The sequence below is a fragment of the Gossypium raimondii genome, chromosome 3 (genome assembly GCF_025698545.1).
Source record: "Gossypium raimondii isolate GPD5lz chromosome 3, ASM2569854v1, whole genome shotgun sequence".
NCBI lineage: Eukaryota > Viridiplantae > Streptophyta > Magnoliopsida > Malvales > Malvaceae > Gossypium > Gossypium raimondii.
This window is the reverse complement of record NC_068567.1, coordinates 5,036,537-5,064,120: the sequence shown is the minus strand read 5'-3', so window position 1 is coordinate 5,064,120 and position 27,584 is coordinate 5,036,537. Positions and strand designations below refer to the sequence as shown.

Below are 27,584 nucleotides of genomic sequence, written 5' to 3'. Positions count from 1 at the left end.
GTGTTCTAAGTAGTAGGGACTAAAATATAAATTATAAAAATTTATTTATTTTAGGTTCAAATATATTAGTGATTAGCCAAAATCACTTTAGCATCAAATTTAATATTCCTATATCAGGTTCCTTCAGTCGAACCGGGTATAGGAGTGTTACAATAGATGCTTTTGGATTAAGGCTAGTTTTCGGCCTATTCTCTTTTGTTTTATTTTGATTTTGTTTTGGGGTTTATTTAATATAGTTCGATCTAAATTTAAAAAAATTTAAAGAGAATAATTGGCATTTTTTAAAAATTTAATTACCAATTTACAAAATGATTATTCATATAAAAAATCTTAAAAAAAGAAAAGAAAAAAAAGTAGATCTATTTACAAGTAAAGTGTTCCACTTCCCAATTGACCAACTTGTTTTGGGCTGGTTAAGGTGATATTTTTTTGTTTCAAGCCGGTTTGGTTTTATCCGAATTTAAATTAAATTATTTTAAAGAAAAAAATTAAACTTAATTATAAAATGTATAAACAATATAAAATTATTTATTAAAACAATAAAATGAGACATTTAGATGGATCCAACCAGATCCGAACTTGAAACCCGGCCCAGCAAATAACCCCACTCTATCATCAAGTACCAAACGGTCGGGCATTTTAAACTTCACCACCTATTAAAAGAAAAATAGCCGTTGACTATAACGGCTATTTTCGTACTTTTAATTTCGAAACTGCCACTCGAAACCCTTCCCTTTTCTACTTTCGTTTTCCTTTTTCCTTTTTTCAAGAACAATCATAATCTTGAACAACTCAAAAAAAAAAAAAAATCTCCATTTTCGTTTCTTTCTTCCGTATCATCATCATCATCTTGAAGAACTAAAACACAGTAAAAAACAATGGCTCCAACGCCATCTTCTTCTTCGAAACTAAACCAAACCCAGATGAGAACACCTCAATCCAAACACCGTCTCAACTTCACTTCAACAAGAAACAACCCAGCAATTGAACAACACCCACCGGGGGAACACCCGGTGGAAGTAATCGGCAGGATAAGGAACTATCCCGGCGAGCAAAAAGACAAAAACCCCATCTCCTATCTCCATATAAATCCCGATAACAAGACTCTCCGTGTGAGGGCTGATATTGGGTATCGGGATTTTACCCTAGATGGGATTTCTTCTTCAGAAGAAGAGGATCTTGATACTTTTTATAAAAAGTTTGTTCAGTCGAGAATCAATGGGGTTAAAATGGGAGCTAAGTGTACGATTATGATGTACGGACCTACCGGTGCCGGGAAGAGTCACACGATGTTTGGGTGTTTGAAGCAGCCTGGGATAGTTTATAGGTCTTTGAAAGATATATTGGGAGATGTTGGGGAAGATGACAGTGGAGGAACTTTTGTTCAAGTTACTGTTTTGGAGATTTATAATGAGGAAATTTATGATCTTTTGTCTAGTAATGGTGGAGGTGGTTTTGGAATTGGATGGCCTAAAGGCAATGGATCTAAGGTAAGTTTTTTGTGTTTAAATTTGTTGTTCATTGTTGGTCTTTTAGTTCACATTTTGCAGGGTTCATATAAGATTTAAGTTGATTATTCAATGAAACAGCTTCATTATCTGGTTCAATAAAAATGACATTGAGATGCTATAAGTTAAACTTAATTCATGTCATGAATGGTCTCAGCCTATCTGTGTCCTAATTTTTTTTTTAGAAATTTCCGTATTGCGTGTTCTTGTCCGGGCTTCCTAGCTTGTTAGTGTTATTAATGGTGTGAATTGTATACGACAGGTGAAACTGGAAGTAATGGGAAAGAAAGCAAAGAATGCTACTTTCCTCTCAGGAAGTGAAGCTGGAAAGATTTCAAAAGAGATTCAGAAAGTAGAGAAGAGAAGAATTGTTAAAAGTACACTCTGTAATGATAGAAGTTCTAGAAGTCACTGCATGGTATCAATTTCACTATTTTTTAAAAAGAATTATTAGGTGGTCTTGCAGATGATCCTTTTTTTAATAACATTTTTTAAAATCTTCACAGATAATTCTTGATGTTCCAACTGTTGGAGGAAGGCTTATGCTTGTGGACATGGCAGGTTCTGAAAATATTGATCAAGCTGGTCAAGTTGGATTTGAGGCAAAAATGCAGACTGCAAAGATAAACCAGGGAAACATTGCACTTAAAAGAGTTGTTGAATCCATTGCAAATGGAGATTCTCATGTGCCTTTCAGAGATAGTAAGTTGACAATGTTGCTCCAGGTAAAGTACTAGTGTCCAAAACCCGTTTCCAGCACATTCCTGAGTCCAAGTAGCATAGGTTCATAATGTTTCTTTTTTTGTTTGTTTGTTTCCCCAGGATTCATTTGAGGATGATCAGTCAAAGATTTTAATGATACTTTGTGCTAGTCCAGATCCTAAAGAGATGCATAAGACAATTTGCACCCTTGAATATGGAGCAAAAGCAAAGTGTATTGTAAGGGGGCCTCATACACCATTGAAGGACAAAAATGATGATTCTGCATCAGCTGTTAATTTAGGATCCAGGCTTGCAGCAATGGACCAGTTCATAAATAAACTACAGATGGAGAACAAACAGAGAGAAAGAGAGAGAAATGAGGCACATAAAGCGCTTGTGAAGAAAGAGGAAGAAGTTGCAGCGCTTCGATCCCTTCTGGAAGTGAAGGGTTCGGGTTCTGGTGTGACTGAAGATGAAATCAACTCGAAGGTAAATGAACGAACACAGATGTTAAAACTTGAGTTGGAGAAGAAACTGGATGAATGTAGGCGAATGGCTGAGGAGTTTGTTGAAATGGAAAGGAGAAGAATGGAGGAAAGAATCCTGCAACAGCAAGAAGAAGTCGAGATGCTAAGAAAGCGGTTGCAAGAGATAGAATTTGAGTTATGCAGTTCAAGGGATGGTAATGTTGAGGAGAATGAATCAACCAATGAGTTGGATGGAAGCAGTTTTGCTAAAAGGCTAGTTGGGATTTATGGTGATGAGGCTCCGGGGATGGTTATGTCGATGGAGCTGGACATGACTGATCCTGAACCATTTGTTCATGATGTGAAACAAATGGACAAAGCTGTGAATCAAGCCGATCCTTGGTCTGCAAAACATGATGGCTTTGCCCCACAGTTTGGTGCAAAACTAGGCCTAACCACTGTATATGAAGAAGAAGAGACAGAAGAGGAGAATGAAGTGGAGAAGGTGATAATAGAGGAAAAAAGGGTATGCTCGAACGAGAAAGATTTCAAATCGACACCTGAACAGTCGGATTCTGAAACAGACTCTTTGAGACTTCTAAGAATCCAAAACATCTTTACACTTTGTGGGAACCAAAGAGAGCTTTCTCAACAAATCAGAACTCCAACACCTGCAAAAGCAGCCATAACTGAAACCATTGATCCTCATTGGTCCTCGGTTATGGTAGCTTCAGATAATGATTCTGTTGTGAAAAGTTTGAACAAGGAAAACTCAGGTGCTTTAATGGCAGCATCCTTAAAGGAGAACCAAAACCCCTCTACTGACTGCACTGATGGTCAGATTGATGTTTATGTGAAATGGGAAGCATCTAAGGAAAATCCTGGAAAGTTTATCACAACATTGAAGGTTATAAAGGATGCAACACTCGCGGATCTCCGGAAGTTGATCGATATCTATCTCGGTGCAGATAATCAAGCATTCACTTTTCTAGTGCTTGGGGTAAGTTATTCTTAGAACTCAATTCATAATATACCGTCTCTGGTCTTCAAAAGTACTCATACTTCAGCATGTGCAGGATCCGACCGGGGCGCCCGTGCCAAAAGAGAATGAAGCCATTGTTAAGGCAAGTAAACTGCCAATATGCAACAATGGGCATCTGGCTTGCTTAAGGCCAGCAAAGGGTCTGCAGATAACTAATCATCTCCCCTTGAGTCCACTACAATTGACTCCACTACCATTGACTCCTCTGGAAAACAAGCTTCCACTCACCACAAGCACTCGCTTGTCAAACCAAGGTGATGATTTATCACCTAAGCTATCACCTCATCTCAGTTCCACTCCCTTTATTACTGCTCGAAGATGGTAGGATCGATATTTGCCTATTTTTTGTTCAGTTGAAATCTCAAGTGCAGCATGAGTATACATATACTCTTCCATTGTGTATAACATCAATGTGTAATATCATTAAGTGTGTCTTCTTCTGGTTATGGATTTAAACTCAATTTCCAATGTCTTTTTTCTTTTAGCTTCCTTAAGTTTCTTATAACTTGAAACTGTCAAGAAGATTCATTCATTGGACTTAATTGAACTTGATCTCTCTTTTTATCCAATTATTTCCCATAGCTTCCTAAAATTTTCTAAGAATATGGGTGAGAAGATAAAATTAACCAGGGAGAAGAACTGAACATTAATTCAAGGGTCAAGACATTTAACCAAAAATTACTAAAAACTAAGCATTCAAGAGTATGTGTTTAAAAGTCATTAATTATTTCAAGTAAATACGAAGGTTTAAGCCGGAAGCAAGATACTGGAAGTTCGAACACGGGAGTAAATATAGGTAGGTAGTCTCTCCTCTACTCATTAAACTTATTCCATCATGCCTTCATATCATCCAAGCCAAACTTGGCCTGCATAAATAGAATATATCTGGTTAGTTGATTTGCAGAATGCGCAATCGTTATGATAGACAATACTAAAATATACAATACATTTGACATGAAAAAGAACCATGGTTGATGAAAACTGAAGAAAACTTTTCATTTTATTAAAATGACATTATGAACTTTGAGTCATGGTCCATTATCTTGCATACTTCTATTTCAAAGCGGTGATAATGCTTTTGTATTTGATAAAATTTTAAATATATATATATCTTTCAAAACACCTAGAAAAAAATTTTGGAACTTGTTCAAAGTAATAAACAATTTTTTCAAATAAGTGAAAGTTCAAAAAAAATAAAGCAAAAACCAAAAGTATCAATACCTTCGGTATTCTTCAAAGTATAGATACCCATGACCTGGTATTAATACCAATTTAAGCTTTGATGTTTTGAAAAATTGAACAAAAATCAAAAGTATGGTTCGACGTTTTAGAAAATCAAAGAAAAAATTGCCCTTGTATTGATACCCTCGCCAAAATATCAATAAATTTTGTTGCAGGAGTCATTAATGCTCTGGTTTTTACACATCCAATGACTCTATTCAATTTTTCAACAACCAAAACAGTTAGAAATCAATTAGGAAAATCAATTAAGAACTATAAATACCAGTTTTCCAAAGCTTCTACAATAACTAGAGATCAAAAGTTATCAAGAAAGATCAAAAAATTCTTTTACCAACCTTTTGTGCTTAAATTCTTCATCTTTTCTTGTAAACACTGTGAGCATTCATTGAATTTTCTAAGTCCAAGTGTTTTTCATTGGGTGTGATTAACTTACAAACATTCTAATCTTTTAAAGATTTTTCACTGTTTGCTTATTTGTTTACTCTTTTGAGATAGAAATCTTAGTGGAATTATAAGGTTAAACCTTGATCAAATTAGTGAATTTGGGAAAATCCTTAAGGGTGGAAAGCTAAATAAGTGGAGTAGACAATTGGGGCTGAATCACTCTAAATCATTTGTGTTCATTGTTTTATTTTCTTGTCGTAGGTTCCACAATTTTTTTAAAAGCCAATTCACTCACTCTTGGTTATTACGGTTGATTGATTGAGCTTACAATCTTACCAGATATTTGTGATTCTCCTCAAGAAATGGGGGGAAAGTCGAACAAAATTTCTCCATGTCAGCATTAACATCTCCGGTGCCAGCTATCACTTCCATGAACTTCTTCCTATCTGGAGCCAACTTCAATGCAACCTGTATTCTAACAATTCAATAAGTGATGTAGGACAAGTAAATCAATACTCAGATATCCAGAAAGTCCCAGTAATTCATTCATCAAAAGCTAATGAGAACATTAAGTATTGATTATAATCGAATGTCTGCATATCATAGGTTATTATCAGGAAAGAGATATAGCGATCAAAAGAAACTTAATCAAATGGGAACAAAACTATTTACCGTGAAAGCGGAACTAGCAATCCAGCCATGGAACCTTTTCAGGGTTTTGCCATAGGAGTCTGTACAAGATTCGGTCATAGTCCAATCTGGATGTGCAAGTAAGTTGCGGAACAATTCTACGAGGAAATCCATTGCTCTGAAAATCATCAAAATAGTAAAATTACAAATTGACAAATACAAGGAAATGAAACATATGGAAGATTGATTTCTGCTATTGTTTATTGGCGAGATTACGTACCGTGTCAACCAGAGAAGACCATTGGTACAACTAGATGAATCTGTTGCTGTTTTACAATCAACCTCTTCTTTCACCATACTGTACAAGTGATTGTATTTAGCGGGATCAGTTTCGTATTTCTTTTCCAACCTCTGGAAACAGAATCAACAAAAGACAATAATTTTAGAAAATAAAATTTGTTTCATTAAACAGATGTGCATGGCGTTAAAATGCCTTCCAAACGTAAGTATATAAAAGGAACAATAGCTCATGATGACCATCTCGAAATTCCATACAATGTTGTTGCATGAAATTAACAAAAGACATGCTAGGACAAGGAAAAGTAAGCAAATATCATCAATAGCATACTCGAGAATAAACATCTTACCGATATGTTACCACCAACATCACTCTTCACAAGGCTCATAGCAGATCCGAACTTATCTGTAAAAGCAACAGCAACAGCAAGAGCTTTTAACCTTTTGCTCTAAATCAAGTATCAACATTGTATCCATAAAGAAAGAAAGCCAGTAATAGCTTGCATATTATAGGCCTTCAGCATCCAAAGATGTCAGCCTTTCACTATCTATCACACACTGCTGGGATCCAGTTTGAAATGCAAGCTTAGACAATCCTACCAAAACATTGACAGCTAAATCATCAAGCATTTGTCTATTACCAAATGATTTATAATCAAAGAGTATTTCGATATCAAATCATGCATACAACCCTAATGATTTCAATCTTATTATCCTTTGCAAATCTCAAAAACTTGCAGCGATAAAGTCAACTGGTATACTAACAAACTTGAAGAAAGATTTCCATGAAGATTCAACTCAAATTAGATGTTAAAAGTTAACTAATCTAACAAGCTTAACATAAGTAAATTGACCCATAATCAGAAATCCATGAAGATAACCGAAGGTATAATAAAAACAAAGAAACCTAGGACTGGCAAAATCAACTTGCAGACATCCAAAAAAGGCTTGGTAAGCATTTCCCCTTCTGGAGATTTGATATGCTTCATTCCTTCCAATGATGGAGTAAAAACTGATCCTTCCATTGCTCAAAAAAGATTTCAACTTTTTTTTCTCTCTTAACTGCAAAAATCAAAATTAAAATCACCAGTATTCAATTTCACTACATTAATATTATCCAACAAAGAAAAAGCCAGCCACTTTTATATATCTCCAAATCACTAGAGTTTTAACCTTTTTACTCAAAACCCAAAACCCCAATTCAAATATCATACAAAAAACATAATTGATCATATTAAAAGGTGTGAATTTTGATCAGATCTATCAAAACAATATATATAAAAAGAGACAGAGAGATCAATACATGGAGCTCTACTGCACTTAAAACTGAGGAAAATGGAGAACTGTGAGGAATTAAACAATAACTAAACGATTGAAAATGTGGGTATATGAATCTAATTCAATACAGATAAAAGATTAAAAACGGAACCTGGCGATTTTTTTTCTTTGAGAATTGGATTCGGTTGAAATATTGAAGACGAGAGAGAAACTGAATTGAAGTGACACTGAAGCTGAAACAGCTGTTTGTTGGTCGGTTGCACGTCTGCACGTTTCAGCGTGTACGCGTGTCTTTATCTTATTGGAAGTTTCACTTAGGTCACCAAAGCTAAGATCCGGATTGTCCATGAACAAGTATTTGGGTCGGGCACCCGAATATGAAATATCTTTGAGTGGACTTTCCTGTAATGTTCAAATAATCGAATAAGTGATCTTAATTTAATCGATTTGATTAGTTTGACTATTAGCACAATAATAATTAAATATATAATAAAAATATAAATATTAAAATAATATTAGAAAAATTAATTCAATTAATTTAATAGTCAATTTTTTGTTTCAATTTTAATTACTTATTTGTTTTGACCAATTTATTCAAAAACTGAGTTAATTTCTAAGTCCATAATAATATATCGAACCAATTCTTGATCCGAATTCAAATAATATTCCTACTTAATTTAATTATTCAACTCATTTTGCAAGCAATGTTATTTATTTTGAGCTAGCTTAGTCTAACCCAAATTCTAATTAATTATAAATATTAATATGGAATTATTATTATTTTATATTTTTTAACTGTGAAACAAATCATTTAAGTAGTAGAGTTAAACTCTAGCTCAAACCTGAAAAAAATATTCAAAGCGGGCCGGAGGAAAGATATTCATTGGCCCAATAAGAAGAGAGAAAAAGAAGGCCCAAATTCAAGCAAATAGCCTATACAAAAGAGATCCGAAATTTGATTAGCCCAAATCTCATCATCATAACCCAAAAATGAAAAACCCTAGATCCAACGGTTATAAACACCCTATAAAATCCACTATAAACTAAAATCCGTAGTTCGCAGTTCGCACCTCCTTTTTTATTTCCTTCTCGCCTCTGTAGTTTCCTACACTCTCACACACTCACAGCAAAAAATGGTGAGTTTTTTTAAAAAAAAAACTTTAATGGAGGATATCGTCCATGATTTTTATTCATGTATAAATGGAATTTTTAATTTTTTTTAATTTTCTTATTATTTTTTAGCCGTTCAAGAGGTATGTTGAGATCGGGAGGGTGGCTCTCGTTAACTACGGCAAAGACTACGGCAAGTTGGTTGTCATCGTTGATGTTGTTGACCAGAACAGAGTATGTCTCTTTTTTTAATATTTAATATAACATCATTTTAATTTCTTTTATTATCGTTTTAGGCGTATGGTGGATTTATAATTATGAAATGTATGATGGGTTTAGTGTGAAGTTGTATGATTTAAGGGGAAAAATGATAAAATTCAGTGTGTCATGGTTTTGAAGTTTTTTATATTAGGGTTTTTTAATTGGGTTTAAATTTGGTGCATGGATGAATTTTGTTAATTTATAGTGGAATTTAGTTGTTTTGATTCTAAAGAGTGTGATTAAAACTAGGTTTTCTGTATATTTCTTGTTTGAGTGGAACCTAGTTTGAAACATGTTATTGAAATGAATCTGCATGATGTTAAGTCATGGTATTGTAGTGATGAAGCTTATTAGAATCACTATTCTAACCTTATGTTGCTCGGACTCAAGAGTGACTGTCGGATATCTGTATGTGTTCAACATTATGTAAGCTTATTGGGAGTGTGAGGACTGCATATTTGCATCTACTTTAATGGGTCGGATATGGGTTGTAGAAGGGTCTTTCAGGAGAAAAAAAGAGTCGGGGGAACATCCATCTAATCTTAAATGGATTAGGTGAGCATGTTTGTTAATGTGCAACTTGCTAATTGTGGTTCATTCTAGTTTTAGTGACCATACATAAGGATAGAATCATGAGTCTAGTTAAAGTAAGATAGGTAATGATTGCATAAAAAACGAAAGTGAATTTTTTATTATATATTGGTATGCCAGGCTCTTGTTGACGCCCCAGATATGGTCAGAGGCCAAATGAACTTCAAGAGGCTTACTTTGACAGATATCACAATTGACATTCCCCGAGTTCCAAAGAAGAAAACATTGATTGAAGCCATGGAGAAGGCTGGTAGGGATGCTAATTTTTACTCACATTTGTCATACTGTCATTTCTCAAAATAATGTTCTCTTTCTTATCAGTTTTATGCGATTGTCTTAGATGTTAAGAACAAATGGGAGAATAGCTCCTGGGGTAGAAAGCTGATTGTCCAGAAGAGAAGGGCAGCGCTCACCGACTTCGATAGGTTCAAGCTTATGTTAGCTAAGATCAAGGTTGGTTTGTTGCACCACTAATACATTTACCTGTTTTACACGTAATTTCTTTTATCAACATCTAAATATGCTTTTTCGGAACTTTGACCTGAGCAGAAGGCTGGAGTCGTCAGGCAAGAGCTTGCAAAGCTTAAAAAGGAGAATGCATCTTGAAGTAATTCTGAATTATGGGATTTTTTGCTAGTTTTTTCATCAATGTTCCGTGAGTTCTTTTTGGGATTGATTTCGTTTTTCTATTAAACAAAGGATTAAGATCTTTTGAGGACACCTTATTTGCTGTATGACAGATTTTGTAGTGAGTTTATTGCTATATATTGCTTGCTCAATGTGGTTGCATGTTGCAGTATTCTTTTCCTTTCAAATTTCTGGTGTTTATGTCTTGGCTGTTCATTTGATGGCAGCAAAATCTTTAAGAATTTGGGCTAGATATTTCCTGATATATTGATTAATAATACAGTATTTTTTAAATAAATTTAACTTAAAAAATAAGAACAGATGATGAATTGAACTATAAACACTGTAGATTTCACAAGTGAATTTTAACACATAAGAGACTGCATCAATTGTTCTACACCAATGATACATAAAAGGCAAATTTTTATTACAAAAGTAGGTACAAAAGTAAGGGGTCGATGTACAACTCAATTGCTGTTAAAATGGTGTTAATTTGGCGAACTGCATTCTTGTGGCAATTGGGTGGGTTTGAACGGCTTCGGGTTGGGTTTATATTTTTTCGGGTTTTGATAGTTTCATGTTTGGTTTGGTTGTGACTTGTGAGGTAATGGGATAAAATCAAAGGCATTCTCTCATTTACAGTAAAACAATGGCAGAAATCCATGGCTACAACAGAGAGAGTACATAAAATCATGCTGGGATGTCACTTGCTAAGAACCAGTTTGGTTTAACATTGTGTCTACTTAAGGAACTTCCTTTGGAAATCGATATAAACGAGACAATTGAGACACTTCGGTTCACCTTTCATCATCAAGCTGTCAACTTCTTCTCACTGGTCTTGCTTTTGAATGGTGACAATAGGGAAAATGAGCGAGCAGCTGCATGATTATATAAAGTCCTTCATGTTAGATTATCAAACTTTAATGATGTAAAACTCTGTTACTCGGACTCGAGGATGATAATCCAATATTGGTATTTGTCCACCATGGATATGTTCAAATATGTATTAGAGACATACTTAAAAAGTCAGCGAAACTTAAGAAAAGGAACCAAAGAATGAGTATGGTTCAATGTGAAGCAATACTTACACTTTTTCAGTGTGTGGCTAGCTGTCGGGTTTTCATTCTGAGAGATTAGGTTCTTCAACGTATGAACTGACAACAACGAGAAAATTAGATGGTTTTGGATAAAATATGGTTGGAAAACTACCAAAGCTACAAAAGAACAACAACTATCATATGACAAGTGCACAAGAGATGAACTATAAGGCAATTACCTTCACTAGTAGATGCGCGGTTGTGACAAACTCATCAGCTGGAGAATCATTAACACCAACACTATCTGATTCAATGCGATGTTCACTTGTAGCTGAGCTATGATTCTTTCTTCCGAACTTTAACAGCCGCCGAATCCCTTTGGGTGACTCCTTTACTTGATGCTTATCTGGCACTTCAGGAATCTTTTCTAGTTTCAAGTTCTTTGAATCAGCTACACGAGCTCTAACACTCTCGGACTCTTTCGATGCAGCTTGCAATCTAGTTGGAGGTGCTATTGCATGATCTGAAACTTCACTGCATGGATCTTCTGAAGAAGAGACCCGAGCTAAAGGGGCTTGATAAGGTTTTTTGGTAACACTAGAACTTGTAAACTTCGATGGTTCCTTTTCGGTGTTACTCACATTAACCTTTTGCACCTGAAAAATTGTACATTTCCGGTTAAGATGAATTAGAGAACTGCTATAGGCTAATCAAACCTTTACAGTCAAATTCAGCAAACCATACCTCATAAGCTTGTGATCTTTGTTGTGTCAGGTGTTCATGATCAAGTGACCCGGCATTCAGTGAAGAAACTGGTGCACGAGTGGAGGGATAATCTGACACCTCCTTGGTTTTCCTCCCTACGTCATTTCCCTTCTGTATTGCTGCAGTACCTTCTGATGAGTTCACTGGGGGAACAGAGGGCTTCTCTTGTTCAAGCATCACAATGGTTTTTTCAATTATCATACTGTCATCCCCATCAATGTTGAACGAAACTTTGTCCAGGTTCTTACACAGTTCAGTAACATCGGTGGTAGAAGATACACTTCTATTCACCTTCTGAGTCATTCCCTTTCCTCCGGAATTGCTGTGGGTAATATTGGGGGCTTTAGTTGTTTTAATTTTGAGCTCTGGGAGGGATACGATCTTACTCTTATCATGGTTCACAATTGCTGATATTTTTCTGCTTTCAGGCCCTCGAAATGCTTTTCTTCTGGGTGATGGTTCCGAGTTCCGTGACTTCACCGAAGAAACACGTGCACTGCTACTTACTTTCGGCTCTGATAATCTCCTAATCCTTGCCATGGATACCTTTGCATCAGGTGTTACACTGCCGATGTCTTTCTTTTGTACAGGCAATGATGGAACCGACTTGCTTAATCTATTTCCACCGGAGTTGGTTCCGTTGTTCAATTTGCTCGGTTTGGGGGTTTTAAGAGAAGCAGGCGATACCACAGGAGTAATCCGGATGGATCTTTGTAGTGGCGACGACAATCCAGGCTCAGCATCAGTGAACTTCAATCCCTTATGAGAGCTGGGGGAAATTTTCAACAGCAACTGCTTCTTGTTTTGCATGGCCGTAGATGGCTGAGCTGCATTGGAACTATTTCTAGCTGCAATTCTCTTTTGTCTTTCCATCTTCAATGCTTCGAGTCGTTTAATCTCCGCCTCTTCCTGAAAAAGAAAGTATTAGAAAATGAATAAATAATTTATTTTGATAAACCGTCCAAGTTAGCTGTAAAGATTGTTGAGATTAGCATACTTTTTCCTTCTTCATTTTCTGAAGATCAGCTTTATATGTTCTTAGCCTCTCAGCCCGGGCTTTTGCTTCATCTAAAGGACTCATTTTCGAAGGCTTTCCCTTCCTTATGGGTCCTACAGTCTTCTTTTTATCGGAAGGATCTGCAACAAGTTTCGATTTCCAGATTTCTGAAGTCTTAGACCCTTTCATGCCCTCTTTCTTTTTCTTATCTAGGGAAGTAGCATATTCAGCATCAACCTGGATTTTATAATCTAAGGCAGGATCATAACCAATCGACCCAATTTCCATTCCCCGCTCAGGGATCAAAGTCAAATCATCTGTTTTGTAGTTGATTTGGCTTCCGACCCTGTTAGATGCAGTTCCTGATTTCTGAAGTGACAACGAGAACTCGGAATCCATACCAATGGCATTGCGATCATCAGTTCCGACTCGAGGGACTGAAGTTGACCTGAAAGGAACTATGTAGGAATCATCATTAATATTGTTTGATGACCGTTCAAACCAGTTAACAGCCAATCGACCTGACGGAGAATTCGTATTTTGTTGTCGATTTACTATAAACTCGTCATTCGTGGAACTCCTATACACCCTCCTACCCTCTATTTCCGTATAATGTGAACCATCAACGGAATTCCTATCATCAGCTGAGTGACCACCTTTTATCGAAGTCAAAGACTGATCATTTGATGATGCTTTAAGCATGCGACCGCTACTTGCACTAGTTCTATGCATGTCGGTCATGTTCCTTTCTTCGTATTGACTCATTTCTTGTCCACCTAAAACTACAGGGTCTTCACTCACTCTATTCAGTATTCTCTTTTCTTGAACCTCCTTTTCTGCCGAAAAAATGCGTTGGTTCGCTCTACGTTCTTCCTCTTCAGCACCTTTAAGCAAATAATTTTGAAATGCTTGCCAGTGTCCACCATCTATCTCCTTCCCGGAAACCGTTTCTTCTGTATCAACAGGCTTCGCTTGACTTCTTTTCCCCTTTGAGGATCTTAGAGAGTTCTTCTGCACTGAATTTCCATCTTCCTCGTCCATTTCAGGGCCAGAATGTGAGTCACTATCTGACAAGTTTTGCTTCTTCGAAGCGATATAATTGATGTTCCGAATGACGACCATTCCAGATTGTCTTTTACCCGAACTGCTACGCTTTTTTCTTGATTTTGGACTCACTGAAGTTTCATTCTCCGACTCCACATCATCTTGAGGTTTTGCTCTCTCCAGCTTCCAAGCTTCTGATCCATTCTGGCTATCCATAGAATGCCGTCTCTGTATTCTTTGACCAACATTGTGGCTCAGATCCTCCATTGATGGATAAGGTTGTTGAAAGAATGGACTACTTCCGGGATAGTGTGGATAATAGGACATGCCTTGCATAGCATATCCTTGAAAGGTTGGCATACCACCTGGTGGAGAATGGATAGGCCAGGGAGGAAACAGAGGACACGGAAATTGGGCTTGGGAATACTCTTGCCGGCCCGGGGTCTGTTGATCAATGGGAGGCTTCTCATCTGGCAATGTCGGAATTTTACTTATTTCAGTTCATAATACGAAAATTTGTAAGTCCCAGCATATAGAGTGGGCGGAAAATCAGACGAGAATAACTTACCTCTCATTAAATAATCCATCCAAAATAAATAAATAAAACCCGAAAACAAACAGTAGTGTTTTCCCTTAAAATTAAACAAGACCGTGTTTCCAACATTGAAAATTAGGACTATCACATGCACCAGAAGCAAGGCCAGATAGACGAAAGATTAATGCACATAATCACACATGCACAGAACATGTTGATACATATATCAACAAATCATTGTACGGAGAAATCTTTATTTTCAAATTATATGAAAAGAGCAATAATACTAAAGTAACCTTCCCGTTACTCAGAGAATAGCAGAACACATGTCATGTCATGTAAAAGAAAAGGTGAACTAACATTTTATCTAGAAGAAAATTCTAAAAAAACATACCTGTACTTGACTGAAGACCGGATTTTCCATTGTTTTCTGAAATCACGGGCCATGCTTGCTTGAGCTCTTTCATAGCGGAGAAATCAGCTCGACTAGACATTGCTTCGATTTCAAGCCACTGGCCTGTTTCATGCTTTCTTTTCCATAATTCAGTAAACTCTACACAAGCATCCCTGCAATGAAAAAAAATGAAGTGATGGAGAAATCATTCACCAGTTTGTCAATTATTCTTCCATGAGTAATTTTGACCTCTGAAAAAGCATTCAATCATGTTCGAGTATGTGATCATGCATAATATATATATGCTTTGAATACAACTAAGTGCCCTGTTAGAAAAGCTTGCATACCTCAAACGAGAGGCTCCGAAACGTTCAGAAAATGACATCAAAGGTGCCATGTCATCAATGCTAAAACCAGCAGCTGCAGCACGTGCAAAAGCCATACCTTGCTCTTTCTGCAGTGCTGTCTTCCTCGTCTCGAGGACTTTCAAAAGTTGAACTCTAGTAAAATATCGGGAAAAAATAACGTGTTAGATTATTCCAACAAATTAAATTATGTTATTCAACACTATGTTCAGCTGAAAATTAACATGATGCCACATACGACTTGTCTTATTCTTTTTGCCTTCAGTTTTTCTTTTTTTAGAAAAAGAAAAAAAATTCTTTTACTCAGAAAATTATGAAATGTCCGCATTTAGCCAATTAACTTTAAATGTTTATCCTCTATTATGAATATTAAGAAAAATCAACAAAATGTTATGCAAAACATTGAAGTCCCCTAGAAACCATAATGTTTTAGTCCTTCCTCGAAATTCTCATGACCTACTTGGACTTGACTCTAACCTTCAAGAATACTTGGATTTAATTCATACACTGTTCAGTCAATCTTTCATGTAGGTAGCTAAAAATTGCCGAGTGAGCCAAGTTCAAGTATGTAAACCTTGTATAGTTGGAAGGTAAAGCAGACAGAGGATAATATAGATAATATGCAAACTATGTGAAATTCGAAGTGACCACCAAAAACTATAGATAACATGCAAGCAATAGTAAAACATACTTCGGATTTTCTTCCTGTACAGCAGACCCGTTCGCTAAGGGTGGCCGTGCTCCAGGCTGCCAAAACGAGAAAAAGAGTTAAACAAGTTCCCATAAATCATAACAAATGCTAAGAATCATTTAGCGGATCCTCACTGCGTAAAGAATGATGGCTTTCTCCTCATTGGAATCCAATGTAGCCCTTTTGCCTGTTCAAAGACATCAGGTGTTAATAAGAGAACAAAAAATAAATAAACAACTCCATTCGTAATTACATGTAAAATGGTACTAATCCGGATGGAGTTAGAAGCGAACATCGTAGGCAATAAGTTACTAGCAGTACCTTCTATGCTTTCTGAAGATTTTAAGTGATGTTCTTCAGCCTATCATAAGAACGAAAAAAATAGAGTTAATCTTTACAGTATACATGTAATAGAACTCACAAACATTTCACTTACAGCAGCACTCAATCCTATATTGTTGTTGCTTTGAATTGCAATCGCCTCTTCAATCTGCAAAATTTCTAATTCAACGGTGTACACTCGTTCCAAGATCTCCGGAGTACTCACAAATCGAACAAACCTTCAAAAATGAAAAACAAATAGTATCTCGTGCCAACTTCAAAGGGAAACAAAAGATTCATCCTAGAGCCATTTTTCGACAACAAACTCGACATACATGAAGGACTCAACCATCAAAACAATAGCTCCAAGGCCAACCTTTGCATACCTTTCCATGGTTCCTTTTGTGAACCAAGTGGCATCAATACCGGGTTCCGGTTGAAGGATAATCGAATAACCCCCTTTGGAAATCTGATCTTGTGCAATCTTCAAATGGGCAAGGAATGGATTAAGCAAACCTGAAGCCATTTTCTCTGACTTCCCATTTGCAGATATCACCAATTCAAACCTGATGAAAGCAATGCAGAATCTAATAAAATTCATATCTACAAATATTATACACAAACAATACCAAATTCGATACGAGAATAATGATTCCGTCACAAGTGATATCAGAGTCTACTTGTAACTATTAACTACCCATTATCCAATGCCCCACTAGTGCCGCAATGGCTGTGGTGCTCAGAGTGGACCAACCCTGACTCTATACCGAACATCATATGAAACCGGACTGCGTGCATTAATCTCACATTGAATATGAATCAAATAACAAAGATCCATAAGTGTATTGCACACCAGAAAGAGAGTAATGATTCCGTGACAAGTTTTTTAAACATATATCAATGCTCACATACCAAGTAAATAAACAAACTCTAATGCTACTTCGAAACTTAGAGACGATACTATAGAATTACAAATCCTAAAACGTTGTAGAAGCAAGCTTAATACATATATCAAGCTAAGTATTAGCTACAAATCAAAGAAAACAAACATTACCTGGTTCGAGTTGGTGTGAGTTGGAACACAGCTGAGTCAAGCTGAGTTGAAGACTTCATTGTTAACCTCTTTCAAAGAAAAAAAAAGGCAAATCTTCAACAGTGAAATGACATCGTTATGAAATAAATAAATAAAAAGCAACAATTTTCATGAAATTTCACGGAAAAAAAAAAAGATAAAGACATTTGGGTTCTAAAGATAGCTCAGTTCAGTGAACCGCCAGAAAAAAAGGGGGGTTTGCAGAGAATCAGAAAGGCATAAAGAAATGGGAAAGTTCTCATAAAAGAATATATAAAGGCTTTTAGTGAGAGAGTGAAAAAAAAAGGGCATCTTTTTAGGGAGAGAAAAATGGAGGATCCAAAGACTGCTACTTTCGTTGAGTGGGAAACTGAGAGGAAAGAAATTACAAAACATTTTCCTGTTTGATTTACACTTTGGTCGGAAAATTGTTCTGTTGGGAGGAGGTAAAAATGAAAAAAAGGAAAAAGAAAGAGGGTATAATTGGGAATTTGAAGTACAGTTGACGGCAAGCATAGGGAATGCTGAAACGTAAAGGAGTTAGTTGATGAAATTATTTATTTCATGAATTTACGCAACTACCCTTTTTGTTTTTTTGTCAACGGTAAACACTGATTTTTTATAATATATAAAACATAGACTTCCACAGTTCATATTTTGAATTATTTCTTAAATTTTAAAATATATTAATTGAGTACGGTACGTATAATATCAATTAAGTTTTTCATCGGATTAGGCATTAAATACTAACTCACTTTTATAACATCGAATAATCTAATTACTAAATTAACGAAAGGATCTAAGTGATAAGGTATTGATATTTTGAACACTCAATTAAAACGTTTTAATGCGTTAGAACTAATTTAGAATGTGAGTCATTGTTACGAGATATAAAATATAATCAAGTTTTTTATATAAAAATGTGATAAAATAATCTAATAATCAAATTTGAAATTGATATAAGCTGAAAACCTAATACTAAATTCTTACAAATTAATTTTAAATAAATTTTTATCGGAATCAGGTATCCACCTCTAGTAATAGTGATTAACCCCTTCACCGCGGGTCATCACACTACACTTCATAAGATGGAAATTTACGTAGAAACTTTGATAATTTTTATTATTTCAATTTTATTTTATTTTATTAAATTTACGTAGAAACTTTGATAATTTTTTAAGGCTTGAAATTTTTAAATTCCAAATTATAATGATGCAAAACATGATTAGTAATTTTCATTAGATTGTGATTGCAACTGCAATCATTAAAATTTTAGTTTTCTTTTTGGCAAGCTCTTCACGTGTACTAAATTAATCCTTCACAACAAATTTTCTCTTAATTAAGCAGAAAGTTGAAGATAAGCCAACGTTACCTGAACCGAATTTGATCGGCTGACCAGACTTGTTGAACGAAAACCGATTAGGATATTGATCTGAGAAAGATTTTGAATCAATTGAGTTGGGAATCGATATTAACCAGTTCAATCGAATTAAAAAATTTGTTAAACCGGCGATTGAATTGATTTTTAATATTTTTTATTAATTTTTAATGATTTATTAATCAAACCGTCAGAATTTGTTAATCCAATGAACTGGTAACTTGATTGATTCGACAACCGGTCCGATTTTGAAAAGCTTGAGATTAACAAAGCATTACATTTGTTTAAGTTAGAGGCGGATCCAGGGAGCTGGCAGGGCCTCGGCCCCCCTAAAACAAAAAAAATTTATATTTAGGTCTTTTATAATTTATAAAATTTTAATTTAATAATGATAAAATTGTACTTTAACCTCAAAAATGATAAAATTTTGATTTAATCCTTTAAATTTTATAAAGATATAAGCTATTAAAATAGTGACATTACAGTTTTACTATCATAAAAATATATAATTTAATCCCTACCCCAACAAATTTTATTTGCTTCTCCCTAGTTTAAGTATCATTTGGTTAAAGACCTCTTTTAATTTTTTTAATTTTCTTTAATTTTTAATAACTATTTATTTTTAAGTATCATTAATTGATATTTTAACAAATTAAAAATAAATAAATAAGACACATGATATTCTTTTAGGATAATTATGGAAATTTTACAATTCCACGGGATTGAAATCATGCCATATGTCTTTAAATTATATTTTAAAAATTAAAAATAAATAATTAAGACTTGTGGCAGAATTTCAATCCTATGTACTATACAATTTTTTTTAATTTCGCTTATAATTTTTTTACTATTTGTTAATATTATTTCTTAAATAATTTTCTTTATAGTTTGGTACTCATAGACAAAATTGAAACTAAATTTTAACTTAATATTAAATATTGCCTTGTTTGGGCACTAAATGTTTACTTTGATTCAAGCTTCCAACTTTGATTTTGATAATTTGAAGATAAAATTCTAATTTTAATAATTGATAATAACTAATTAATGAAGTATAATAAAAGAAAAGGTAAATTATACAAATTGTCATCCAAGCGTTTCTATTTTGGTTATTCAATTTTAAAGTTTTTTAATTTAGGCATTAACATTTTAATTTGTTTCTGTTTTGGTCACCTATCGTTAAATTGATAACGGAAAGCCTTTTTTCTAATTGGTATAATAACACATTTAGTCCTCTATACTTACACATTCTATCAATTTGATTTTAATTCTAAATAATTTAATAAATTTAACCATTCACATTTACAAATTGTAACGCCCCAAAACCCGCCTAGAAGTTTAGACCAAATCCTGGAGGTTACATTGGCCACCAGAAGTGGCAGAAACTAAAACTTCAATTCAAACCAAGAAAACCTTTTTATTCATTATGTTTGAAACAATATTAAACCGGAGTCAAACATTCAGAAATAAAATCCATAGTTTCTAAAGTTCAGTCCAAATAACACCTTATGAAAGTCCAGCATAAAAACTTGTATCACAGTTTATATAATCGTCTTAAAACCGACTTAATTTTATTATATAAAACTTATGAGATTTTACTCAAACCGAATCAAACCATATATTTCTGTGATATTTGGTATACCGAGTCCAGCTTCAAAACACAGAATGTACCTGAAAAGAAAAACACTACAAGGACGAGCTATGCGAGCTCAGTGTGAATCCGAAACATGAACAGATGGCAAAAGACAGAGTGACACAATAAATACTTCAGACAAGCATATGTATAAAAATATCACTTACGAAAGTCTCAATCGGTATGTCAAATACAATATCAAACCACAGAGATGACGATCCAATCATACGCATTAATTAGGGACATTTTACATTACATTAACTATATTGTCAATAACCAAAAGTTCACACAAACAGACAAAATGTTCTGACAAACAAACGTATATCCAGATACGAACAAATGCACAAGTCAAGATCTCATCCTGCCAATCAAACACCACTTCGTCCATCCAGCACACCACATAAGGGCTATGGTAAGCCCGTCCACCATGCACACCACACAGAAACATAATAGGTGTTAGAGTATGCCCAAAGATCAATCATGAGATGGTTGTAATAACATACTTGATTTATCATGTTTATTAATATAAGGCGTTACCATTATTATTTCAGTTTCTTTTCTGTGTGTATAAATAAACTGTTTTCTAATAATATCCTAAGAATAAATGATTATTCTTAAAAGATCCTTAGTCAAGTATTATTGTTGGATAGGATAACAATAATGCATTAAGACTAACATGTAGTTGATTGATGATAAAGAGTTATCATTGATATGGAATATCAGAATCGATGCATGAATATGTGTGTTAGAGAACAACATATTGGACTGACCCATTATGAGTATGTTTCTTGGATTATTATGTAATTGTCACGACATTACTCATAGTGATTAATATGTATATGATCCTCAGACTTGAGATCATCATAATCCCAACATCGTGAGTAGTATATTTTGATACAGTCAAACGTACACCGTAACTGGTTGTTCTATAAAGGCTGGTGTTGGATATACCACAATCGATGTAGAGGGATATTGTTGGTCGATATAGAATAAGTCTCTCCTACATAATGGGAGAAATATCTTAGGCCACTTGATTAAGTGAGACTAGAAATGCATGGCCATGCTCAAATAAGTTGATATGAGATGTTATACCTATTTGTATATCGTAGTCTGCTTAAAATATCAAGGAACATGGAATGGACTATACAAGTGTGACTATTCCATGACTTGTGTCCAATCCAGAGATAAAGGACTTAAGGATTATTGCATAAAAGGTTAATCATAAAAGGTTATGTCGAATCATGATCTCTTGTGACTTAGGTAGCAATGATGCATTGCTAGATGCCACTCATTGTTTGTAACATTGGAATCGTTCTAGTATTACGCTAACGTTACAAGAACCTCTGTGGTCACACCCTATAGTTAAAATGAACGGAATAAACCATAGTTGGTATTGTTTTAGGTGTCACTTGAATTAAATTAATTATAGAATTAATTTAATTCGATTTCAACACATTATGTACAAGGTTGTTGTACACATAATGAGGTTAGCATATGAATTCAAATAAATATATGGTTTATCAAATTATATTATAATTAATGTAATTATAATTTTCGGTTTAAAATATTATTATATTTATTTTAATTCATAAATAAAACCCTAAAAAATAAATAATAAGGATATAAGTATCCCGTTTTTCTTTGTTTTGGTCTAGCAGCCGTCAAAGAAAATTCACTCTCAAAACTGTTTTGGGGATTTCTTCCGTTCGTAGTCAACTAGGTGGATCACGTAGAGGTCAGAGTCTCAATAGATTGCGGCTTAGTTCGACTGTAGATCAGACTACACGTTGTTGAGAAGTTGCTGTCTACTTAGAACAGCATTAGGTAATTTCGTAACTCTTTTCACCCCGATTCGTTCCTCACACATGGATCCGTGGTTAGGGTCGCCGATTATTAAATTTTTCCGCTACGCCGTAGGGGTGCCGGCGATCCAGCAATAGGTTCATCCACCCTACACACCACAATGTGGAACTATGCCACTTGAGTAACTGTATATAGTTGAGATAGTATACATATAGGATAGTGCGGTAAATCGCTATACAAAAGTATCACAATTAAAATTGCTAATTCTGTCTTCCTTCTCTTCATGGCCAGATCCCGAAATTTTCATGCTATGCAACAATGCACATATTATGCAAACATCATACAGAAATGGACATTAACATTTCCAGTTGAACAGATTCAGATTTGATTACACTTGTATTCTAATATTCAGCTACGTCAACAATAATAAACTCATACTTATTTATCACATAAACGAGTAATAAAATTAAAGCCCATAAACGTATATATACACAAACCAAACTAAATCGAGCCCCAAACACACTTATCGAGGCTTGAACGAGGTTCGAATTACACAGAAACATAAAACAGACAGTTTATGACTCAAAATAAAAATTCTGCAAAATAGGGCCACATGGTCGAGTGGAGGTGCCCAGGTCGTATGGGGGTCTACGCGCCCATGTGAAGGCCACACACGCCCGTGTGGAGGGGACACACGCCATTGTGAGCAGCCCGTGTAACTCACTGTCCAAAAATGGCAAAAATAAAGAGTAGAGGAGATACGGCCGTGTGGAGATCTCACATACCCGTGTGGATACACATGTCCATGTTACCAGGCCGTGTGGTACCAAAATTTACCCAAAAGCCCTAATTCCCAATTTCACATGGCCGTGTGAGCCATCCGTGTGGGGCACACGCCTGTGTGGCCACCCGTGTGGTTATGAAACCACACTGAAACAGCTTGAAATTCGTGTTTTTGACACCGAAACGATCCCCATCCTTTGGAAATCCAGAAATGTACTGAAATATGCAGAATATCATGCAATCCATCAATAACTCAACACTTAAAATCAACAGTTTCGGAAACACATCTTAAATCAGAATTGCAAACAACAAGGATTAACTGCTTCGCCTCCACAAAACTATTCTGACTCACATCCGATAACACGAAACACACAAGAGCAATCTCCTTTGACGGAACAATAAATAAATTGTGCAAAACAGAAGAAGCAAAAACAAACGCAATTAAAATTAGAAAGAACAGAAAAAAGGAACGATGGGGAAGAAAAAGAAAAAGTAAAAAAATGAAGAACGTAAACTTATTTTCTATTCTAAAATTAACTTCCCCTCTTTAAAAAATAAAATAAAAACAAATAAATGTAAAAAAAAAAACACTCACAAGGATTCAAATACTAGACCCAGAGATACATTAACACACAATTAACCACCAGACCAGCAAACCTATTCTAACATTAAAACGCGAAATTGAACCCCGATGTTCAACCCACTCACTGACCCTAACCACAAAACTCAAAACTTCTAACCTAGATTCCGGGATGTTACACAAATTCTATCAATTTGATCATCAAACTTTCTAACAAAAACTTTTGGCTTTTAAAACAGAGTCATTAAATATCTATAAATTTGTAAAACCCAAAAAAGGAAAAAAATTCTCTCAACTAACAAGTCGTTTTCTGAGCCAATTCTTGATACCATTGAGCTTATCTTGAAACTTTATTTCCATTTATTTTTTTCATTAGTTTTCTTCTAAACATAATATTTTATAACCCTTTGATTGATAAAACATTGGCTAAAGAAAATGAAAATACCTTTAAAAAAGTCTTTTAGATTTAATCTCATTATTAAATATTTCCTTCAAGGTACATAGAAATAGAAATAGTCATTGAAGTTGGCCATTGAAATTGGAAATTAAATACAAAGTTTAAAAGTATGGATTTGAAAATTCCAATTGTTCAATCAATAATTATATAAGAAAAATTATGAACATTTATTTTTCATAAGAAGAAAAATGTGAAAGAATTAATTGAATTTTATTTTATTGCATTGATAATATATATTTTAAAAATTTTATAAACTAATTAAGAGATTATTATGTGCTCTATTTATTTTTAATTTTAAATCCACAATAAGCAATATGTATCACTAATAATCTAATCTAGTATTTAAAACATACACATTTATTATAGTATGCTTTTAAACTTGGGATCAAATAAAGACGAAGTCGAAAAAAAAATTGTAGACGAAATTAAGTGTATATTTCTCGAGAACTAAAATACAATTTCACTATTTTAATAGCTTATATCTTTATAATAATTTAAATGACTAAACCAAAATTTTAGGTCAAAATATAATTTTATTATATATTAATTTAAATTTTTATTAGCTCTGATAATTAAATATCAAAGTTTAATAAGTAAAATTTGAATAAGCATGTGTTAATCCAAATATACAAATTAAAATAGTAATTAAAATAAAAATAGTTAAAATTGAATACCCACTTATAATATAGAGACAAAATTATCTTTTAATCTGATCTTAATATATCAAAAGATATTTACAAGCTGACAACTAAACTTGAGTAATTCCATAAATAAATAAATAAAGTGGTCCAATTGACAGTTAAAAAACTGTTATTTTCTTGTTTCTTTGCTTCACTGGGATTTTTGTTTTGGCTTTTTTATTTATATGAAGTTTTAGCAAAATGGTATATGCTAAATTCACTAAAATTTATTATTCCCAACATCTTATGCGACAGATATATTATAACAAGTGTAATGCAATGTCAATTTTTATTTTATATATTGCTTTAAAAAAAGTCAACGTTTTGTGTTAATAATGAAATTTTAAAATTCAGAAAATACAGGACTAAGAATGATCAAATTGGAGAATGTAAACTAAAATCTACAACTATAGTATAAGACTAATAGTGATATTTAACCAAACAAATTTAACTGTTTTAGTTTAGGATAAGGTTGAAATTTTATAATTAAAGAAATATGAAGACTAAAATTGATCAATTCAATAAATTAAAAAATAAAATTAACTTAATTAAAGTAAATCAATTAAATTCATAACAAATTCGTAGCACATGGATTAATTGAAATTTTCCATTTACTTATTAATCATGTTGATTCAGTTTAGGATTACATTATTAAATATATATGTTTAGTAATTCTGAATGTTTTAATATTTAATTTTAATAATTTAATAATTTAATATTTTAAAAATTAAAATGAAATGATAATTATTAATATAATAATATTAGGCTTGATTTAAATTAATTTTTATATAAAAATAAAATTACTCATAAAAGTTTTTTCAAAAATGACTTATATTTTGCAAAAGGTAAATCAATTTACATAGGAAATGACTTATTTTCCATGAATCTCTAAATCATTTTTAATAACCAAATTGTTTTCCATGAAACAAGCGCATTCGTTCTATGAATTCGCTAAAACCCTTGATAAAGAAAAAATACGATGAAAAATAATAAGTAGAGTTGAGATAATTCAAGAAATCAAAATAATATTTTATGTAAAAGACAAAATAAAAGGTTCTTTAAAATAATTATCACATGATTTAAAATTGACAGTAGTAGGGAAAGTCACAAAATATCATTAATCAACATAAGAGAATATATATACATGTCATAACTTACTTAGAATCAAAATAGGAAAATTACTCCTGTTCACCATTTACTTCCTATAATATGGAAAACTGCTCCTTTAAATAAATTATCTCAAAATATTGCATACTAATCTTCCCGTAATACCCCCATCAAGTTAGAGCATGCAAATCGTAAATGATCAATTTGCTAAGACAATAATCAAATTGTTTCTTTCCCAAAGCCTTTGTAAATATACTTGCTAGCTAATATGTAGTAGAGACATATGAGGGAGAAATAAGACCATCATAAATTGCATTCATAGTAAAATGACAATCCACCTCAATATGCTTTGTATGTTCGTGATTAATGGGATTACGAGCAATATCCAGAGCAGAATAACTATCACAAAACAAATGAATAGCTTTAGGGTTATGCATCCCGGAGCTAAGTAGCAAAGCCTTTAACCATTTCAATTCACAAGTAACAGAGGCCATAGAATGATACCCTACTTCAGTTAAGGATCGAAAGACAGTGTGTTGCTTTTTAGTTTTCCAGAAGATAGGCGATTTCCCAAGAAACATGAGTCATCCAGTTAGAGATCATTGAGTGATGGGACGTGCAACCTAATTTGAGTCACACCAGCCTTTTAAAGACAACTCACTATCTGCTTAGAGGAAGATACCTTGGCCTGGAGCACCTTTTAAATAACGAACTATTCCAATTGTCACATCCCAATGTTCCTCCTTGGGATGTTGCATAAATTGAAATAAAACATGCACAAGATATGCTAAATCTAGATGCATAACAACCAAATATATAAGGCGATCCATCAATGTCGATAGGATTCAGGATCTGCAATAAATTATTCTGTAGCATGTGCAAGTTTGTGGTTTTATTCAATAAGAGAGCTAGCTAGTTTGGGTCCCAATAATCTTATCTCAAAAATAATATCAAGTGCATACTTATGTTGACACAAGAACAAACCTTGAGCACTATAAGCAACCTCAATACCCAAAAAATACTTTAGTACTCCGAGATCCTTCATATGAAAACAATTACTGAGATAGGCCTTAAAAAAACTTCAATGCTGTTGAATTGTTACCAGAAACGATCAAATCAACATACACAAGCATATTAATCTATACAATGCCCCTAGTATATGTAAAAAGGGAATAATCAAAGTAAGATTGTATGAAGCTATACCCTTTTAGAGTTATAACGAGCTTGGCAAACCAATAGCGAGGTGTTTGCTTCAAACCATACAAAGGTTTTCAAAGCCTACACGCTGTGCCCGGATTCGAAGCGTCAAAACCAAGTGGAAGTTTCATATATACCTCCTCATCAAGATCCCCATGCAGAAAGGCATTGTGAACATCCATTTGATAAAGCTCACAATTCTTTAATGCAGCGATGGCCAATAAGGTTTGAGCAGTCACCATTTTTTCCACCGGAGCAAAGTCTCATTACAATCGATTCCTTCAATCTAATGATTATCGAAGACAACTAAACGAGCCTTCAATATCTCAATGGTACCGTCAAAGTTGTATTTTATCTTATACACCCATTTGCTACTTAGAGTTTCCTTTCTAGGAGGAATAAACTCTATAGTCCATATGTCATTAGCCTCCAAAGCTTGAACCTCCCTTTGCATAGCACTATGCCACCCCGCATCTTTCACAACCTCTTTAAAAGACTATGGCTCCACATTTGCAATTATTGTTGCAAGAAAATTTCTATGTTTTGCGGTAAATTTATCACAATTAACATAATGTGCTATACAAAAATGTGTACCTGATGAAGGAGAGG

General features: G+C 34.0%; 4 protein-coding genes across 5 annotated transcripts; 2 read left to right on the top strand and 2 right to left on the bottom strand.

Annotated features, from left to right (window-relative positions):
* Positions 1-748: 748 nt before the first annotated feature.
* Positions 749-4,203, top strand: LOC105796741 (kinesin-like protein KIN-10A). Its single transcript, XM_012626540.2, has 5 exons — positions 749-1,490; positions 1,771-1,926; positions 2,015-2,233; positions 2,331-3,677; positions 3,754-4,203. The coding sequence occupies exons 1-5, from the start codon at positions 879-881 to the stop codon at positions 4,042-4,044; spliced, it is 2,625 nt and encodes an 874-aa protein (XP_012481994.1). The 5' UTR covers positions 749-878; the 3' UTR covers positions 4,045-4,203.
* Positions 4,204-4,336: 133 nt separating this feature from the next.
* LOC105796742 (glycolipid transfer protein 1) lies at positions 4,337-7,852 on the bottom strand. 2 transcript variants are annotated; one of them, XM_012626542.2, is made up of 7 exons: positions 7,702-7,852; positions 7,180-7,334; positions 6,623-6,678; positions 6,256-6,386; positions 6,018-6,153; positions 5,682-5,813; positions 4,337-4,585 (listed from the first exon to the last, which is right to left on the bottom strand). In XM_012626542.2, exons 2-7 carry the CDS (start codon positions 7,295-7,297, stop codon positions 4,553-4,555), a joined length of 606 nt encoding a protein of 201 aa, XP_012481996.1. In that variant the 5' UTR covers positions 7,298-7,334; positions 7,702-7,852; the 3' UTR covers positions 4,337-4,552. The 2 variants fall into 2 exon arrangements, with proteins under 2 accessions (XP_012481996.1, XP_012481997.1); XM_012626543.2 differs by having other exon boundaries at positions 7,576-7,714.
* A 688-nt stretch (positions 7,853-8,540) lies between these two features.
* On the top strand, positions 8,541-10,301 carry LOC105796740 (60S ribosomal protein L14-1). The gene is made up of 5 exons (XM_012626539.2): positions 8,541-8,686; positions 8,793-8,894; positions 9,633-9,762; positions 9,853-9,965; positions 10,062-10,301. The coding sequence occupies exons 1-5, from the start codon at positions 8,684-8,686 to the stop codon at positions 10,116-10,118; spliced, it is 405 nt and encodes a 134-aa protein (XP_012481993.1). The 5' UTR covers positions 8,541-8,683; the 3' UTR covers positions 10,119-10,301.
* Positions 10,302-10,464: 163 nt separating this feature from the next.
* On the bottom strand, positions 10,465-17,789 carry LOC105796739 (COP1-interacting protein 7-like). The gene is given in 14 exon segments (XM_052628026.1): positions 10,465-11,017; positions 11,228-11,293; positions 11,416-11,433; positions 11,436-11,832; positions 11,921-12,850; positions 12,939-14,452; positions 14,912-15,084; positions 15,259-15,411; positions 15,968-16,023; positions 16,102-16,154; positions 16,289-16,328; positions 16,404-16,527; positions 16,675-16,854; positions 17,343-17,789. Coding segments are annotated over 14 exon segments (3,831 nt in total). The 5' UTR covers positions 17,402-17,789; the 3' UTR covers positions 10,465-10,949.
* Between the last annotated feature and the right edge of the window lie 9,795 nt (positions 17,790-27,584).